This window comes from Ptychodera flava, chromosome 15 (genome assembly GCF_041260155.1).
Source record: "Ptychodera flava strain L36383 chromosome 15, AS_Pfla_20210202, whole genome shotgun sequence".
Lineage (NCBI taxonomy): Eukaryota > Metazoa > Hemichordata > Enteropneusta > Ptychoderidae > Ptychodera > Ptychodera flava.
In genome coordinates, this window is record NC_091942.1 from 12,357,687 (window position 1) to 12,376,650 (window position 18,964).

General features: G+C 36.2%; 1 protein-coding gene across 1 annotated transcript in view; it reads left to right on the forward strand.

Annotated features, from left to right (window-relative positions):
* The window catches only part of LOC139151177 (uncharacterized), a 76,941-nt gene that overhangs the window by 20,997 nt on the left and 36,980 nt on the right, over window positions 1-18,964 (forward strand). The window contains exons 7-9 of the mRNA XM_070723771.1: window positions 1,828-1,886; window positions 4,921-5,070; window positions 13,993-14,064. Of these exons, the coding sequence (XP_070579872.1) occupies window positions 1,828-1,886; window positions 4,921-5,070; window positions 13,993-14,064 (281 nt within the window). The remainder of the gene's footprint in view (window positions 1-1,827; window positions 1,887-4,920; window positions 5,071-13,992; window positions 14,065-18,964) is intronic.

Consider the following 18,964-nt stretch of genomic DNA (forward strand, 5'->3'; position numbering starts at 1 on the left):
GCAAAGATTAGCAGAATTAGCTGCAATTTGCCCACTGTTCAATCTGCGATTTAGAACAGCTTACAAGCTTATTAGCTGTTGTGACTGTAATGACTTTAGGAAATACATTATTTAATGCAATATACCGGTAGCTTAAAGTTTTTTCTTTCTTGCGTGAATTGGAAAAGTCATATGATGTGAATAACAGAGTAAAGCTCTTCAGTAAAAATGATGAAAGAATCATAGCCAATAATACTAATAGCTCCATTAAAGGGACTAAGTTGCTCTTTTTTGACCCTTTTGTGATATCAAGAGTACCGGTACATGGAAAGCTTGCATAAAGTTTCTCAGTGTACAAACTATGACAATAAATAACTGCATTAATGTTAAAAATTACTCTTTTGCTGAATGCAAACAGATGATTTTGTTGGTGACCTCTCCCATTCCAACTTGCTTTCCTTCGACAAATAAATATCTCCACAATGTACGGGAAAGCTGCTATCATATATCTACCGGTATATGAAAGGCATCACCAATTATTAGGACAGGGTGTGTTTGTACAGTAAGCATGATTGTCAACTATGCAGAGAATTGACAAACAAAGCAGGAACTGCAATGAGACCGTCTGACACGGTACAAGTGGATGAAAGCAAATATAAATGGAGTCCTGTCATAAAAACAAAAAGGTGATGTCAGGTGTTGTGAAAGGAGTGAGCATATCCTATGTCACCAGTCATGAATATTTGTGAAAAAAGGGCCGATGAACAGTAGTCTCATTTTAAAGACAAAGTTTATTTAATACCTCCAGAGGAGGAAACATGGTCCCAATACATATCAAAGAGAAGGACAATTAATATTTACAAAAGAAGAAAAGTTAGATTATGTGTTACAGATAATTGCATTGCATTGCAAGTATCCACACAAGTAGAAAGGTAGCATCCCTGCCCTTATGTCAAATATGATAAATTATTCATTCTTTGCTTGATGATATTCACCTTTTAAACTCTGTATTCAGTAGCATGGTTTGACATGATACATGTAGACAAAGTTCTTCATTAAAGCATATAAATTTAACACCCAAACTGGCAGCTCTTCTGACAAAGAATTTGTCCGGTAATCCAATCATGGGCTTGATTTATCCCAGAGTCTTGAGTGGATTAATTGATACACGAGAATTGGGCAGAGTTTTCTGGAGCAAAGTATGAATGAGTTTAACCAACATTCCACCGTTACCTACAGTGGCAAGAAAGATGAGATAAAAGGAAAATTCATCGCTAGTGTAATTTGCAGATACAATCAGCCAAACGTGATAGAAATCGAAGAGGATGATTCATTAGACAGTCTACATTTGATAAAATGCTGGTCAGGCCGTAGAGGCATGCGTAGCGCAAAATTCATATCGATACTTCCATCGTGTACACCAATCCCATTGGACTGCAGATACGTTTGTGAACATGGCCTCCTCTTCACTTCCATTGTAAATTTTTCCCATGTCCAATAAAATGAGGAATAAAATGTGACAAAAGGAAATTGTGTGTAGATCACAATTGAGTGAAATCATGAATTTTTATAGACCCCATCATAAGAGAAATAATGAATGAGAGCGGACAGGTGTATATTATTTCTTATTGAGCGATTTTATTGTTCTTTTTGGATGTATCCTGAAGTTGAAAGTAATGAAGTTGTCCTTGACTTGTAACTAAGACATTTCCTACAGTTCAGAAATTATAGATTCTATCAAAATCAATCCACTCCTGAAGAAACATATTCTCTGCAGCTTTAAGAAATCAATAGATACCATTTTTTTTATCCTAACCAAATCTATATTTCTGTTTCATTTTTTCACAGAATCCCTTATGTCAATGCTGTTCTTGATAACAAATATTAATTTTGAACTTAATTTAAAGGTAAGTTTCTCTGGTTCCAGTACATATATATATTTGACGAAAACAGCTTTTGTCAAAATTTTCTCTCACATTTGGCTTTCTTTATTAGCTCCGCTGTCAGCGACGCGGAGCTTATCAAATAGGTTGATTTTCCGTCGTCGTCCGTCGTCGTCGTCCGTCAACAATTGCCTTCTCCTCTAAAACCACGAGTCCAATTGCTTTGAAATTTTATATGCAGTTCACTTGGGGTGACCTCACTTAAGTTTGTTCAAATTATGGTGAAATGTGCATATTTGTATTTTTGGGGCAATTTTTGGTGTTTTTGGTAAAAAAATCTTCTTCTCTGAAACCACTTGTCCAATTGCTTTGAAATTTGATATACAGTTTACTTAGGGTGACTTCAGTCAGATTTGTTCAAATCTTGATGAAAATTGCATATTTGTATTTTTAAGGCAATTTTTGTCATTTTTGGTGAAAAAATCTTTAAAACTCTTCTTCTTCAAAACTACCAGTCAGATAGCTTTGATATTTGGTACATATGTCTCTAGGGATGATTTGCTTCAGATTTGTTCAAATTGTGCAGAAATATGCAAATTTGCATTTTTGAGGTAATTTTTGCCATTTTTGGTCAAAAAATGTGTATTTCCAAAATTACTCATCTGATAGCTTTGAAATTTGGTATACAGGTTCCCATCGATAAACTCAATGATATTTATTGAAATTATGATGAAATCTGCAGTTTTGTATTTTTGGGGCAATTTTTTCCATTTTGGTCAAAAAATGTGTATTTCCAAAACTACTCATCTGATAGCTTTGCAATTTGATATACAGGTTCCTACAGATCACCTTAATGATAATTGTTGAAATTATGATGAAATCTGCAATTTTGTAATTTTGGGGCAATTTTTGCCATTTTTGGTCAAAAAATGTGTTTCTCAAAAAGTACTGGTCTGATAGCTTTGAAATTTGGTATACAGGTTTCTACTAATGAGCCAAGTAATATATATTGAATTTCTAATGAAATCTGTAATTTTGTATTTTTGGGGCAACTTTTGCCATTTTTGGTCAAAAAATGTGTATTTCCAAAACTACTAATCTGATTGAAATTTGGTATAGAGGTTTCTATAGATGAACTAAATGATATTTATTGAAATAATGATGAAATCTGGAATTTTAAATTTTTTGGGTAATTTTTCCCATTTTTGGTCAAAAAATGTGTTTCTCAAAAAGTACTGGTCTAACAGCTTTGAAATTTGGAATACAGGTTTCTACAGATGAACTAAATTTGATCTTTTGAAATTATGATGAAATCTGCAATCTTTGTTTTTGGGGGCAATTGTTGCCATTTTTTGTCAGAAAATTTTATTCTCAAAAAACTACTCATCAGATAGAGAGATGATTCGATGTGATATATTCAAAGTATGATGAAATCTTCAATCGTGTATATTTGCAGCTTATTTTAGCCACTTTTTTCTGGCCATAGCATTGAGCTATCAAAGATTTCCACCTTCTCCATTAATATGTGTCAAAAATAGTTATTCTCTACATAAACACAGTTGAGCTATATCGGCCGCTAGGTCGCTTGTCATGATTCAACCAATGCCTTTTTCCAGCTTTGACGAGAAAATAAAAATTCCAATACCCTCAGATTCCAATCTGCATAAGTCCAACCTTTCAAATAACATTTTTTTCAAAAAAACATAAAGTCCATGAAGTTTGTCGCTATGTACAACAAGAGGGTCTACTTGAGCAAGACTGGTTGTCACAGTTCACAAATATATTCCATCTGTGTTTCCAAGACAACACGTGATATTCTGCAAATACCAGTATAACCTTTCTGTTTTCCATTAATTTAATTTGCACAGTCTTATTATTTAATTTGATTACAAAATTTTGAATTGATTTCATAGTCGATCCGTTCCAAGGATTTCCCCTTTGACTGACTGACCATCATATGAAAGGTCTGGATATTCGAACAGAAAAAAATGTCATGCTTAAAAGGACCAGAAGCTGTAACTTTTGATTTTTTTTTTCTGTGTTCTACTTCCTAAAGCATGTCAAGATACACAGTATTCAGCGTGTTGACCCTGTACATGCATTCTGCATTGTTATTGTTGACGAGAGAATTCTGCTCTTGACAAGAATGCAAATGTAAACTGTTACAGTATATTTTTTTTACATGTATACACACTGTGTCGACAAAATATGGGTGTGTCACCAGAACTAGTTAAAATTGGAAACAGAAAAGTGAAAAAATCATCAGAAGACACAGCTAACTATACTGGCCCTTTAACCACTGAGAAAGTTAAAAGTTAAACATGACAATACTCATTTTGCATCATATTTTGCTCGATGCATCTGACCTCTGTTGACCTCTGTCATCAAGGCACCTTCCTTTCATCAGGAACTTCGCCCATTTTCAATTATGCTCGGTGCATTCAGTCTAATCTTGCCGTCTGACAAAGCAGGGACTCCTTCATGAGTACTAAATGAGTGGTGTGGAATTAATCGTTGCCTCCTCAACCACAGACTTAGCTAAATGTTGCTAGAAGGAACCTCTCTTTTCTGAAGTACCTCCGTCAACCCATTAGTCTACTCAGTTGCTACTTTTGCTCCTTAATGCCATTTCGGAAATATGTCTGCTGAGATCGAGTGTTTGTTTTTACGTCTACCCTGCAGAGATGACAAATTTGCTCAAAAAGAGACTAGAAGGAAATGAAATATTAAACAGAAAGTAAACAGAGACGTTTGCTTGAAGAATTTCTAGAAGAATCATACGATTTTCATGCCTTAAATATTTCATCTACTCATGATTTATTACAAGTCTATAAAAAATCCTAGGCAACAAATTATGAGTAAACCCAGTCATGCAAATATCATGTGGATTTGATATTTATCTAAGATATTCGTTCATGTTAACGTATAGAGACCAATAGGTTACAGAAACTCTTTGTTTGCAAAGAGTTCTTAAAATTGATTGACCCAGTCTGATCAAACAAAAATACCATTTTATGGTTTGAGAAAATTCAAGGAATTCCATAATTTTCGATTCCAGAATGCTAGCTTCCTGGACGAGAGCTGGCAGATCCCTGTGTACAAACATTACGAATTGGTTCCGTGTAAAGACCTAGGCGTCATAGTGCGACATGTGAAAGGCAGAGTTATGGTCGCGGACGTCAAACCAGGAAGCGTAGCCGGTGAAGATGTAAGTGCAGTATTTGCAATCTAAATTAAAAATACACAGTTACGTGTTTTTCCGCAACTCCATGGCAGCCCTGCTAATAGAAGTAGGTTATACTTTGTTAGAACAGTAATATCAAAGTTTTGATGAAGATATATAAATGCATTGGGTTTTGCATGTGTGCATGTATTTATGACAATTATCTACCATTGTAAACATAATTATGATAATGACCTGTAAAGGCCTGTGTGCGTACTAGTGTCTTTTTGGCATTGGTATATGATATGATATTATTCTTGCTGGAAGGTTATTATTCTTGCAAATGTATCATACCTTACCGATATCATTCTCATGTCGAGTGCAAAAAAAAATGATCAGATTTGAGTTTATGTAGGACAAATTCTGACAACTTAGTTATATTAGTGATTTAATTATCATCCCTGGAAAAGAAAGATGAGATAAGCTTGGAGTGGTTTCATAATGAATACTTTTGAAAATTCTTTAAAGTGAGAATGCATACATTTAGGTATATGCAAAATGTACTTATTGTGTGTAAAATTTGAGCCAAAATTGGCAAAATGTACTCCCTATATATGTAAAATTTGAGCCAATTGTATGCAAAATGTACCTCAATTTTTTGTATAATTTGAGCCAATTTTATTCAAAATATATTCCTACTATATGTAAACTTTGAGCCTATTTTATGCCAAATTTGCTCCAATTCATTGTGCGGATAACATAGACTACTAGGTTCACACAGTTTCTGTTCAGACATGATCGCAATGAAAAAATAAGCTGGCATAACTTTGACTCTATGTGACCTCTATGTGACCAACCTTTCAAAGTTCAAAGTGGCAGGCTTGGAAAACATCACAATATTTGTACTGTTCACACTCATGCTTTTCATATGCGTTTTGCAAATGAGAAGGGCTGATATGACCGCCACTGACTATTTTAACTATCAGATACAACTTCAGCATATCTGTAGAGAGCATGCGGGCCAGAATCAGATACTTGGGCAAAATAATCAGTGTGGCGTTTTTAAAGACATTGATAACACGAGCGTCTCTCAGTTGTATAAACACACTGAATCTGGCGACATGGTCTCATTTGCAGAGCTAAACTTTATGTTAAAAATTCATTCTTACTGTACATAGGATGATAAGGACTGGATTGAAGACGTCCCACAAATGTAAACTTGACAATCAAACCATAAGCTTAGACCCCATGAAAGGTCTATGATCAAACTTGGCAATCATCTGGGACAATGTACGGCGTTCACACACAGAAATCTGGGCCAACTGGGATTTTAAGTTGGCCCTAGAACCCCTTCCCGATCAGGGCAAAATTGGTACGATGCTGGACTGATTCCGAGCATTCAGACAGCATTTATAACACTGACGTAAAAGTTCGGCAGCGTAACTTTGTTTGTGTGAAGTGGGTTAAGTCATCTCCTATTTTTGAGCCATTGATTGGTTAAATGTACACCATTTGTTCAAAAAGTGGCCACCTTGTCCAGTCTGCTGACAGACATTGTGTACCATATTTACAATAAATACTTACAAGATTAAACAAGAAAATCTCATTCAGTCACTTAAAAATATTCTCTGCTTCTCTTTTGCATAAAAATAGAGATCATTCCCGGAATTCTCTTTTACTTTTAATAGCAAAGCATTAAATTCTCTCATGGGGAATATGCAACAACACACACATATCAACCCTTTCCTTATTGCCACCAATAAATAGTGTTTCTGTCCAAAGGATAATCTTTGTAGACATTAGTCCTGAAACTAAAAATATGTCAGGACATCTCAGTTTCTCTGAAAGCTATGCAGTGTTAATGCCAGTGATCTGAGTTCATTTTTGGTCATTTGTTTGAAATAACGAGGAAATGTTTGGCAGTTTTTTGGCAAGTTGATAAATCAATATATCCATCATCGAATGCCTAGTGGTCATCATTACATTTTGCAGATGGTAACAGTATCTTACTCATGTTAGGCATTTTTATGCTTCAAATATTAATAAAACATCATTCCTTTTCCGTCATATATCTACCATCATAATTGAGTAAGGCAAAATTGCCATACCTCTCCAAGAAAGAATCTTACTGTACAATTTGTCAAGAAATAGATGTGATGAAGATAAACTTGTTGGGTACTTTTTCTGTTCGATTACCAAGGTAATGGCTATTGGCCAAATCAATATGTATTACCTTCAGTTTAGATATAATCATCACAAAGCGTCATAATAAACAAACATCCTGTGTAAGATAAACAGAATTTTAAATAGGGCAATGCAACCAGTATTTTCTGCCATCAAATTTTTTTATGTGAGAAGTGATGTGTTGTCTGGTGGTGTCACAGCAACCGATATCAATCATAAAGATGGTGTAAGGTATGACGTGTATACGGTAACCAACAAATGAATCCAAGGTGTGCCCTTTGAGAGACGATTAATCTCATCAAGACTGTTTATTTGAACCTGCCATTTACAAATAATGACTTGACTTTTCTGCTTTACGTGGACATAATTTTCTATTGTGCAAATTACCTGTAGTCTACATGTATGTTTATCACAAAATAAGTACGACCCTCATTGTTGATTGAAATAATGGCTTTCTTTTCATTTCTGTGCTTGTTTCCATGACAACTATCAATAATATCAAAAAAGATATAGATTTTTTGATATTGGGTATTTTCCATTTTTCCTCTTTCCTGAATTACAACTACACACTAAGCCTCACTTGATACATCAATTTCAAAAATGAGCATCTGTCAAGTCTTCTCTGAATCACAAAATATGAAATTTTATTGTAGTGTTTTGTACAAATGGACTATAAATTATATTATAGGAAATTTAGCAACTGAATAAATAGCATTGTTGATATCAAAGTTACTTAATTAAAGGGACAGTAGCTGTAACTTATGATGATTTTTCCATCATTGGTACTTTTGTTTTGGATGTCAACTACAAGTTCTTGTTCTACTCCCCAAAGCGTGTTTAAACACCCGCAATTTAGCTTGTCAACATTACAGCTATACAATACTACCGATATCCCAAATAACAAATTTTGTCATCTGAAATGCAAGTTCCTACTCTCTTCTGGAAAAGGCGTCTTGTAACTGTTTATTAGTAATACTCATCATGAAATGTCACTCCTTGTCACGCAAAGAAACTGCATATGAAATCTTTTTGCTCTTATCAATTTCCTGCCCTGATCACTGAAGAATCACTTGTACCAATTGAAAGTCTTTTCTCTCATTGACTATCACACATAGTCATACTCATACAGATCAGTATCCTGTGTAGCAATATGGAAGCACAGCTTTTGCATTCAACTACCTTTTCATCTGTCTATGTGTGTGTTTCTCTAAATATGTACAGGGCTGAGTCGTTATAGCATCTGTTCCATCATTAATATGCAACAATAAATATTTGTCTGAATATTTTGACCAGACTCTTTGAAATTATTTGCATGGGAATCGTGGAAATGGTGCTTTGATAAACCAATGTTCTAAAAATCTAATCTAAAAAATCTAAAAAAATGGTTTGCCAATGAATACCAGCAAAAGCTGCAATTAGTAAAGATAAATGATTTGTCTGAATTTCTATCAACAGCAGCAAATGTCAAGTGCATGTTGCTGTATTTACCAGTAATGACACTCCTACTAGGTACAGTTTTGATCAATGCTATTGAATGTTCCAGTTAACATCATTTGAAATATGATTTTTATCCAAGAAAGCTCAAAATTTTGACAAAAAATGTATGAAACGATATACCCTAGTATACCCTAATAAGAGGACATGGTATGGCAAAGTTACAGTGTGTAGATGTTAATACTGTTGACCCACAACACAAGGCATATCTCTTTCGCCAACTGGATGTCAGAGAGACATGTATTCTTTCAGGCATTTATATTTTTGCCCCATACTTAGCCCTGTTCAGTGATTGATTTTGTGATCCATCCGAACACTGTAAATCGGGTACGGTAGTTAAAGCCTCCATTAGCTGTATTTGTGCATTTCTTTTCAGGAATCACAAGGAACTTTAATGTAAATATGCTTACCAAAATGTGACCACAGAATGTTTTACAAACATTAGCAATGAAAATACAGCCTAGATTTTAACAACTAAGTAATGTTTGACTTTCAAGTCACATATGGGAGTTGCAAGCTAGTTTACAAATACTGTGAACGATCAACTGGATCCATTGCCAAGGATTGAAAAAGTTACATTTTCAAATGCAATATGGCTTAACAACAGGAAAAAAACATATCACCTAAGATTGGATGGTATTTTTGGAAAGCAAAACACACAAAAAAAGATACAGCTAATAGGGCTTAAAGTCAGAGAAAACGCACAGTGCTGCTAAAGCCTGCCCATAAATATATTTTTGCTGATCTGTCTGTCTAACTATATCAGTCCATTCATATTGTCATAAAGTGCATGTGGGTGTATATTTCCATGCGTTACAACTTGAGTGGAACAGCTGTCACTTACGGGCTCATCAATTCAAGTGCCGTTACATCTGCAGTCATGCACGTAGCTTTCCAAATGAACTAACGTGAGCCACAAACTACTTTGCAACTCAGCCTGACCCTTGAGTTCATTAGGCTTTGGACTCGTAAACCAGCAATAAGACGACATCCTGGTCCAGGTAAAGCCATGCATGTGAAATCGATCAAGTCTCGTCAAGGAAAGTACAAATTAAACCTGGCAATTTTTACCTTCTCGTGTCTATTTATAGACAGAGAAGGTATTAGAGTTGAAAACCAGTATGCTGCTGTCAAGTACTTCCGTCTGTCAAGACTTCCGTCTGTCAAGATCCGTTGACGTCATGCCATTGTGATGGGTCATATCATAAACTGGTGGGGGTGTTCATGGCTCAGGTTGAGGTGTGGGAGAACGATTTTGAGCTATGACAAAAATCAAAAGGGACTTAGCGGCATAGCCACAGTGTTAAGCCTTTCTCCAAGGTTTCTTAGTTGACTACAATCTATTACAGACTACTGAGCTGACGTTAGGGGTACTCACTTTGTGTTTGCTCACTCTGTGAGCGCTTGTGTTTGGTACTGAGTTGCGTGGATATCCCCTCATGGCCTCACGTGATCTTGGCCTGTTGCATAATCTGCAGATGATCATATGCCTCCGAGTCTGAAAACTGTCATTGTGTAAGCCTGTCGGCATTTTCCTTGCATTTTTTCTCGTTTAATTTTGCAAAATATCGGCGAGTACCTCAATATTTCAAGTTAACCCTTTCTTCCCAATCGTTTCCTGGAGTTTCAGAGTCATATGAACGAAAATGAGTGAAAGTTTTAGACAGGAAAATCGGACGTCGGCCATGTTCAAAGTTTACCGTACAATCAGAAGTTTACGTGGAGGAATTAACCAACAAACACTATTCATGATGCCCGCCCTCTAGAGGCAGACCCTCCTATATGACGTACCACATTTGATGCTTGTGGAAAGCTTGACCACACAATGGAGCATTTAAACTTTTAGAAAATGACAAACTGAATAAGAAGGTATTCAGAAAATGTCAAATACTGCGGAAAAATGCGCAAATATTCAATATAAACAGGTTAACTGACTGGTCAGCTATAAAAAACAATGAAAATGTTTATGATCAAAAGTTTTTGAGATGCGCACATTTTAACAAATACAGAAATTATTAACATTATAAATATAAGACCAAACTATTTTTTCAGGGATGGGACAGGTTGGAAATGAGGGGTGAGAGACAAAGGCACTCCTATTGCTGCATGTGGATGCAGCCACACCATTTCATTTACAGCATACTTATTCACTGTGTTGTGTTCAAGTTCCATATTGTACTGACTGTAATACAAGGATAACATGAGCAAATCAAATCAAATTAGAAAAGGATCAATGCTGTTGTGTGGATTTTGCTGAACATAGCTGATTTTAATATTTCGCCCTATATATTTGGTATCCAGCAAAGGCATATTTTGATGTAAAGTCAAAATTAACACTACATTGCTGACAATATATATTTTACCATTTCTGCATGAACTTTTCTTTTTTAAATTATAGTATATTAGTACTTCAAACAGATTAACAGTTATCGTGATGTCAACCCATAATTTTACATCACAAAGACTGTAATTCTGCCGATTTTTTTTGTTTTTCAGTCATTTTATAAATTTTGCACTGCACAAGATGATTGAACAAATTGCAATGTTTGAATTTGTAAACTCAAAGAATAAAAATCCTTTGGTCACAAATTAAATTATTTTTTGAAAAGAAATTTACTCTTAAACACTTTTAGCATATATTCTTTACACGGTCATGTATTTCAAGGAAAATATGCCTATTAAAAACAGTAATTTCTTCACTTTCAATTTTTTTTCAATACTATGACAATTATCAGCCATGAGGTTATACAAACACAAGACCAGATAAGCGTTTTTCATCATTTTCACAGGACTCTTTGGAAAATCCATTAAAAACAGTTAAAAGTGACTGGAAATGATCACTTGGTATACATTTAATGTACAGATGCCAGGTTGTGTATTTCACATGCACTCAGGTCAGTAAGGAAGTGCGTCATTACTATTTTGGACTGTGAATTCTTATTTCTGAATTGTTTAACTTTTTCCCACATTGAACTATCTTTAGGCAGTTTATACTGTAGCTTAGAATTTTTTTGATTGATGTATTTAATCATCTGTTGGGTTCTTTGGGTCCATATCCCACCTCATGCCCCTACATCATCAACTATTTACCAACAACTCCATGCCAACAACCAATTACCTGACCTGGCCACACATTAGAGAAGGTACAGCGTCATTGACGGTATTTTCTTCAGAATGTTCACAGACTTCGGGAATCTCTCACCCGTTAACAATCATGGTTTGGCCCAACCACATTGTTTTAAATTGCAAATGCGGAACCCTTTACAGGGAAAAGGGGATGGAAAGGTTATTATCTCATTAGTCTGAAATAGGAAAGATATCAGGAGGACAGTTTTGCTACAGTGTATTTAGAACACTATTAGAGAAATTATCCGTAAATTTTCCCCTTCAGGATGAGACAAACTCATCAGGTTGAATGTCACGGACTTGACTGCAATGGAAGATTTTCACTGGTTTGATGAGCTTGTAGTTACTTGCAAACTCTACACACTGTTACGGTTGATGGATGGATGGATTGATGAATGGGTGGGTGGATGAATGGATGGGTGGGTGGGTGGATTGGCTGTTGGATGGATGGACAGCTGGATGGATGTATGTGTGGGAGGGTGGATGGATGGGTTGGTTGGTGCACAGGCGTACCGAATGTTTCCTAGATCGTCGTCGGATGGGAAGCGACTGACACTGTACTGTGAGGCCGAAGGCCGAACCTCGTTACTGTATAAGAATACACAGTACCGAGGTTCGGCCTTCGGCCTCACAGTACAGTGTCAGTCACTTCCCATCCGACGACGATCTAGGAAACATTCCGTACACCTGTGGGTTGGTGGATGGATGAATGGCTGGATGGATGCTTGGATGCATGGATGTGTGGGTGGATGGATGGATAGGCGAGGGAAGTGGATGTATGGATGGATGTATGATAGATGGATGGACAGATGGATGGATGGATGGGTCGGTGGATGCTTGGATAGATAGTTGGATGGATGAGATGATGGGCAGAGGGATTGGCAAATTGATAAATGGATAAGTTGTATAGATGGCTGGGTGGGCAAATGGATGGATGGATGGATAGATGGGTTGATGGATGATAAATTAATTAACAGATTGACAAGTGAACCGTTGGACATGTGAATATATGTACAAATGTATGTATATATGTATGAATGTATGTATGTATGTATGGACCGGTATGTATGTATGTATGTATGTATGAATGAATGTATGTATGTATGTATGTATGTATGTATGTATGTATGTATGTATGTATGTATTTATAGATGGATGGATACGATGGATAGGTGAATTGCTGGGTAGGTTTACAGACGGATGAATAATGGATTGCTGGATTAACAAACACCTAGAGAGATTGGAAATTCAAAGGAGCCATTATGTAAACCTGTAACATCATTTGAAGAATGGCCTGATAGACACATTGAAAGACGTGAAACTTGAGGGAGCTTTGCTGCGGGAAAAAACTGATGACATAAAATGTATCATGTGATGAAACTCTACTTCATATAAAAACCTTGAGAGGGAAAACGACTTTCACAAATGAAATATCTAGCCACATTAACATTCTGTGTCTTGGCTAAACCATGATTTATTGCACTTAGATATTGCTCAGTTTGCCCTCCATAGGTCTCTCACAGACAGTAAAACACAGCCAATACAAATGATGTGTTCAACCTTGTTAATGTTAGGTTAGAACATTAAGAACCTTTGCTCTCATAAAAATTGCAGAAAGCTGGCAATGAATAGCGAAGATGGTTTTTTATGATATTCCGTATTTCTGTAGAATGTTCTTGGACGTTTTTTGCCAGTCATTTCAATTCAACTGCTAGGTAGTACGTGCCTTGAAACTGAAAGACTTAAACTTTTTCGCAAACCTGTCCCTAGGAATATCTCAACCATACTCCTACCAAATTAAGAATAAAAATTAGAGGTCACCATGCTGATTTTGTTACAAGTGAAACAAGCTACCTTACATTGAACGTATTTGAAATTTAAACTACCGGTAGACACCATCGCCGGGTTAACTCTGGGGAAAAATTTAATTTTTGATTTTCACCAAAAAGATGGTGATAACATTACTTACTCCGAGAGCTTCAAAATAAAATCCCAGCAAGCAGTTTACAAGGAAAGCATTGTAAAATTTTGAGAGTCTGAATATCTATCCCCGACAGGCACATTCTACCTGAAGAGAATGACTTCATTTGTGTTATTGGCAGACTTCCAAATGCCATGCAATCTTGACTAATCGTAAAAGATGGTGTTTTCTTATACTTGCAGGAAAAAATTGAACCAGGCGATGTTTTGGACGAGTTATTCGGAGACAGTTTGTACGACTGCAGTAGAGGCAAAGTAAGTAATCAAGGATGGACATTTCCTCTGTTTATAGAATATGCCTCGCGGTTTGCAATTTACATTTATGTCTGGTGTCGCAATCTCTGTAAATCACGATTTTATTGCTGACTGCGTCGCATTTTATGTTTTCTAATGCAGCACCCTTGTCTCTCTCTCTAGCCACTTTTAAATTGAAAATAAAATTTCATTAACTTCAACAAGAAGGGTCTAAACGAGCGCAGACTAAATATTTCATTTCACTCTATCATTCTTCTTAATGCAAACTGTTTCTCTGAGCTGACTCAGTATATATTACTTTGAAGTACTGTTAGTAAGGAGTTTTACATTTCCTATGTTGGTTCGTTCTTTGTGTAAAGATTTATTGAATTTTTTTCTAATTTCAAACATAAATGAGTGACTATGTTTCATTTTGTTGTAATTTTCACTATGTCTCATCACCGTCAACTGAAAGCTTGAAGCTTTATAAAAAAAAGACAACCGAATGTTTTCCCTTGGGACAGATATATATCATGCAATCCTAGTATTGTGCATAACTCAAAACTGTATCAGAAGATATTTTCTGTTAGGCATCTGTGCAATCTAGGATTACTGTCCAAGATCTGTTTCAAGATTTGAGTCATGCATGGCTGTCTGTTCCAATAATAACACACGATTGATTTGACTTGAATTCAGAAATTTACTTTTCTGTGTTTTCCTTGTTCAGCATTTTTTTTAAAAGGGGGTAAGCAAGGTGAATTACCTGCCTAGTTCTCAAAATTTTCCTAAAAGGGAGCAAAGTTCCAAACGTTACATGTCTACCTGGCTTCAAAGTATAAGTGCATAGATCTCCATGAGTTTTCAATGTAGGAATATACCGGTATGTATGCTTATGCCTATGATATATAAATTGGAATGGAATATTCTTTTAATGGTGCAAATGTTCATGCCTATCAGATAAATGATTCCTGCAAATGGGTTTTTACTAAGAGGTGACGGGATTGAGATATATTGATGGTCGAGTTGAATGTGATTTATCTCATCTTGTGGTGTAATTCTCTGTATCGGAAATTCATATAATTTGGCAATATATCATACTGTTTTAGGTATTTACAGCTAGTTGTGACAGTAACAGATATGAGTGGGAACGCTGCTTCTGCAGTAGAAATCTGTTATGTGCCAGGGTGCACTGCGAGACTGTGATATCAGGGTGAATTGCGGAGACCTAGGACACATTGCAGGCACTGCGATGTCAGGGCAGTTTTAAAGCCTGCCCTCATGACCTCTCCTGCCCATTACCCCACATTTATTGTTCTCACAGTGTCGAGTGAAAGTAGTTTCCCTGACTCAATTGGGATTCAGAAAAAGCAATAAAAAAGTGTACAGGTCATGATGCAAAATTGTGGAACAGAAACCATGGGATTTACACAGCCTGATGACTGACATGCACAGAATGAACGGAGCCATAAACAGTCTGCAGGATCTTATTTGAATCAATAACCAGTCACCATGTCATTTGCTAAAGTTCTTAGCTGTGGACAGATGTTATTTGCACTTTAAATAATGTCGTCCAGCTATGTGCCCAAGCCATTATTCTATTCATAGTCAAATCTAATAAATGGTTTTGTAATTTACCACGTATTCTCGCCGTCGTCAAAAAGTCGCGGTCGGTTAAAAAACCGGCAGCTGCTGAGTTAGACTTGGCGTTCACCTGCACGTTGCCCAGCAATGGTACCTGGTTAACATTTTTGAGACTCTCTGACAATATTCCTGTGTCACGCTGAGGATGTTAAAGGCAATCTACCTTGAGTTTTATAGACATATCAGTAGGTCGGCATTAAAAAAAGAACATGAAGACCGGGGAATTTGTGAATAGCCCCGCTAAGCCTGCGAAACGACTGCTGAGTGAGCTGTTGAATGTTTTACAACCAGGCTCAAGGCATTTATGGGATCTTGCTCTGTAACCATCATGAAATAGAAGTGACTGTGATGGATTAATGATGTGACGGATTTTTCAAAACTTTGTTCAGAAGACAAGGACATCTTTTCCAATATTTCATCCACGTTTGTTGGATACCATTAAGGAAGCACACTCCTGCAAATTGGAAAGTCTTAAACTTTTGCGCAAATTTTTCATGAGAAAACCTAAAACCATTCCCTTTCAGAATCGTTAATAAATGGCCGCCATCCCAATGTCACCTACTGGTACATTGGAGGAAAATGACATTTTTGATTTTCACAAAAATAAGCAGGTGAAAACGACTCCATGAACTTCAAAATGAGCTCTCACAATGAAAGGATTGTAAAAATCTGAGAGTCAGAATATATGGCACATTATGAAAAGTTACGAACTTAAAGGGAGGTGGTCGTCGGAACTCTGCTCAAAGGTTGCCAGGGACCCCTACGACCGATGGAAACTATCTAGGGTACGTTGGTGATTGATGAAAGTTGAAACATGCTTGTTGACAATGAATATTGTCAAATTTATATGTTGCAGCTATGTTAAAGTGATGCATAATAGATATCATGCATGAAATACATTGTTTATAAACAAGCAAGTCGCTCACACGCAGTTCCGACGACCACCCCCCTTTAATAATACAGTAACCGCATTCATGTTATGTCAATCACAAAATTTTCATAGACCTTTGAATAAAGCTAGAGTCATGAAACTCGCATACAGACTACAGAACCGTAACAATTAACTGTACATATATACTAGATCTATCAAAATAGGTTTGCAGGAGCTAGCAAAGCCATACAGATGCTAGCTGACCTTTGCCAGCTGACCTTTTTCAGGCATATGTGATTTTTGTCAGGATCCACCTCAGCCTCCATACATCTAGTTGTACAGGCCGTCAGAAGCATGTCCTAAATAGCGCTCCTCACTAGCAACTTGGAAATCAGAAGAATTGTTGTGACATCGCATGAAAAATGGTCACTACTCCATACATATGACACCCGAGTCATACAAAATGTACTACAAAAATACTGCAAAATATACACGGGTACATAAGCGCCCCACACGACAGATGCGTTGTGTCGGGCGATACGCTGTGCAAATATTCTGTCCATATATTTTCTGCTATATTTTTGCAATGACATTACATTCCCAAACCTCTGAGTCTTCAAATAATAGAAGGCAATATCAAATGTACAGTATGAAAGGAAAAGAAAAATAAAAGAACATTTAAAATAAGATTTCACATAAATTTGTCATTGGAAATTGTACTAAACCTTGTAGGAGAAATGCAATATTGAGATATTATTCTAAGTGAATCATAGCATTTGAGCTGGTAAATCACAAAGAAGTATCATGCATTAATGGCATTCAAATATGAATACAGAAACAATAAAATGGTTTCATATGTAAGATGGACAACCAGGAAAAAAATGGATTTTAATCAAATGCCATGGGAAAAACACAACTTGAATATATTGGTTTAATTATATTCTTGATATGTGTATGTTTGAAAGCAGTCAGAAAGAAGTGAAAAACAACTGAAGCTATGTAGAATAATGATTGCTTTTCTACGTTTACAGTGATATGCAAGTGTTTTGCAATAGGACACTGGATATCATACCATGTTTGCAATTGCATGAATATTATTACTGGAAACAGTCATGTTCTTGAAGTAATGAAAAAGGGATAGAATAGCTCACCTACTCCTGTATCATTTCATGAGATAGGATTTAATGGATGTAGTGCATTTGAAATCCAGTCTTTGCAGTTCTGTAACATTACACCAGTATTTCTTCAGGCAAAGATACATGTACTCTTGCTTCACTTGTCTTTTAAGTTTGATGATGCAAAGTATGTGATACAGAAAGACATGCTGAGTCTCCTGGGCACACTTTAAGAAACTGTATCTGTAAGTTTTGATGTTTTTTCCCTATTTCAACCACAGTTTCTTGTTCTGCTTCCCATAGCATGTACACGGTGGCAGTATTCAGCTTGCCAATGAACTCAGCCTGTACATGTGTAACTGCATTGTTATTGTTGACAAGTGAATGAAAAGCTAGATGGGAATTCAAATGCAAACAATAAGAGTGCACTTTACTGGCATTTGCTTGAGATTTTGGTACATTGCATGACATAAAGCATAGGCTGCCAGGCGAGGGCTTTGTGAAGCAATTTGTACTCAAATCGAGTGTATTGTATAGCCATCCACAGGTGGAGAGTGGTACAGCTATTGTAATATATCAACATTTGAGTTTCTGGTGTCTAAATGGTGTTTTTTCTAAGGTTTTAGCTCCTGAAAAAGAAGAAAGCAGGAGAAAAAATATATTTAACCATGAGAATTATTTCTAACACCAAGTTTTCCTTTCTAAGGGCTCAATAGTGTCTCAGCATTAACCTTCTGTGCCATTCTAGCTCTGATATTATAATAATACTTTTTTACCACAGCTGACATGAACTCTCTATCAATAACACATTGGCATACTTACACTGATAATTATATTTAATTATATTATGTGAATATTTTTGCAATACCAGAATGTAGGTGACCAGGTGCCATATGTTGTGTGTTCGAACCCGATTTATAAGACCGTATATTTTACACAGCATAGTTGTGCTGCTATTCGAGTGTGCTACATTGATAGATTCCAACCAGGTCAAATTTGACATCTAATAAAAAGTGACTTTAGTGAGGTTATTGGGATGGAAATTACGTACTCAAATAGAAGTACACTTAGTTCTAAGAAACCTCTCAAAGCCATATATTGCTAGTCCTGAAGCATTGGAATTTCACATTTCTCAACTGACTTCGATTCCAATCTCTGCTTGTAGAAAAATGTGTTACTACTGTCAGAAGGGTTTCCGTCAGAAGTGCCCAAGCATACATAATGTCCCTTTCAGATGCCAAGCATACAAAAGTCATTTAATTCGTCATTATTCATGTTTATGCTGACATGGCTA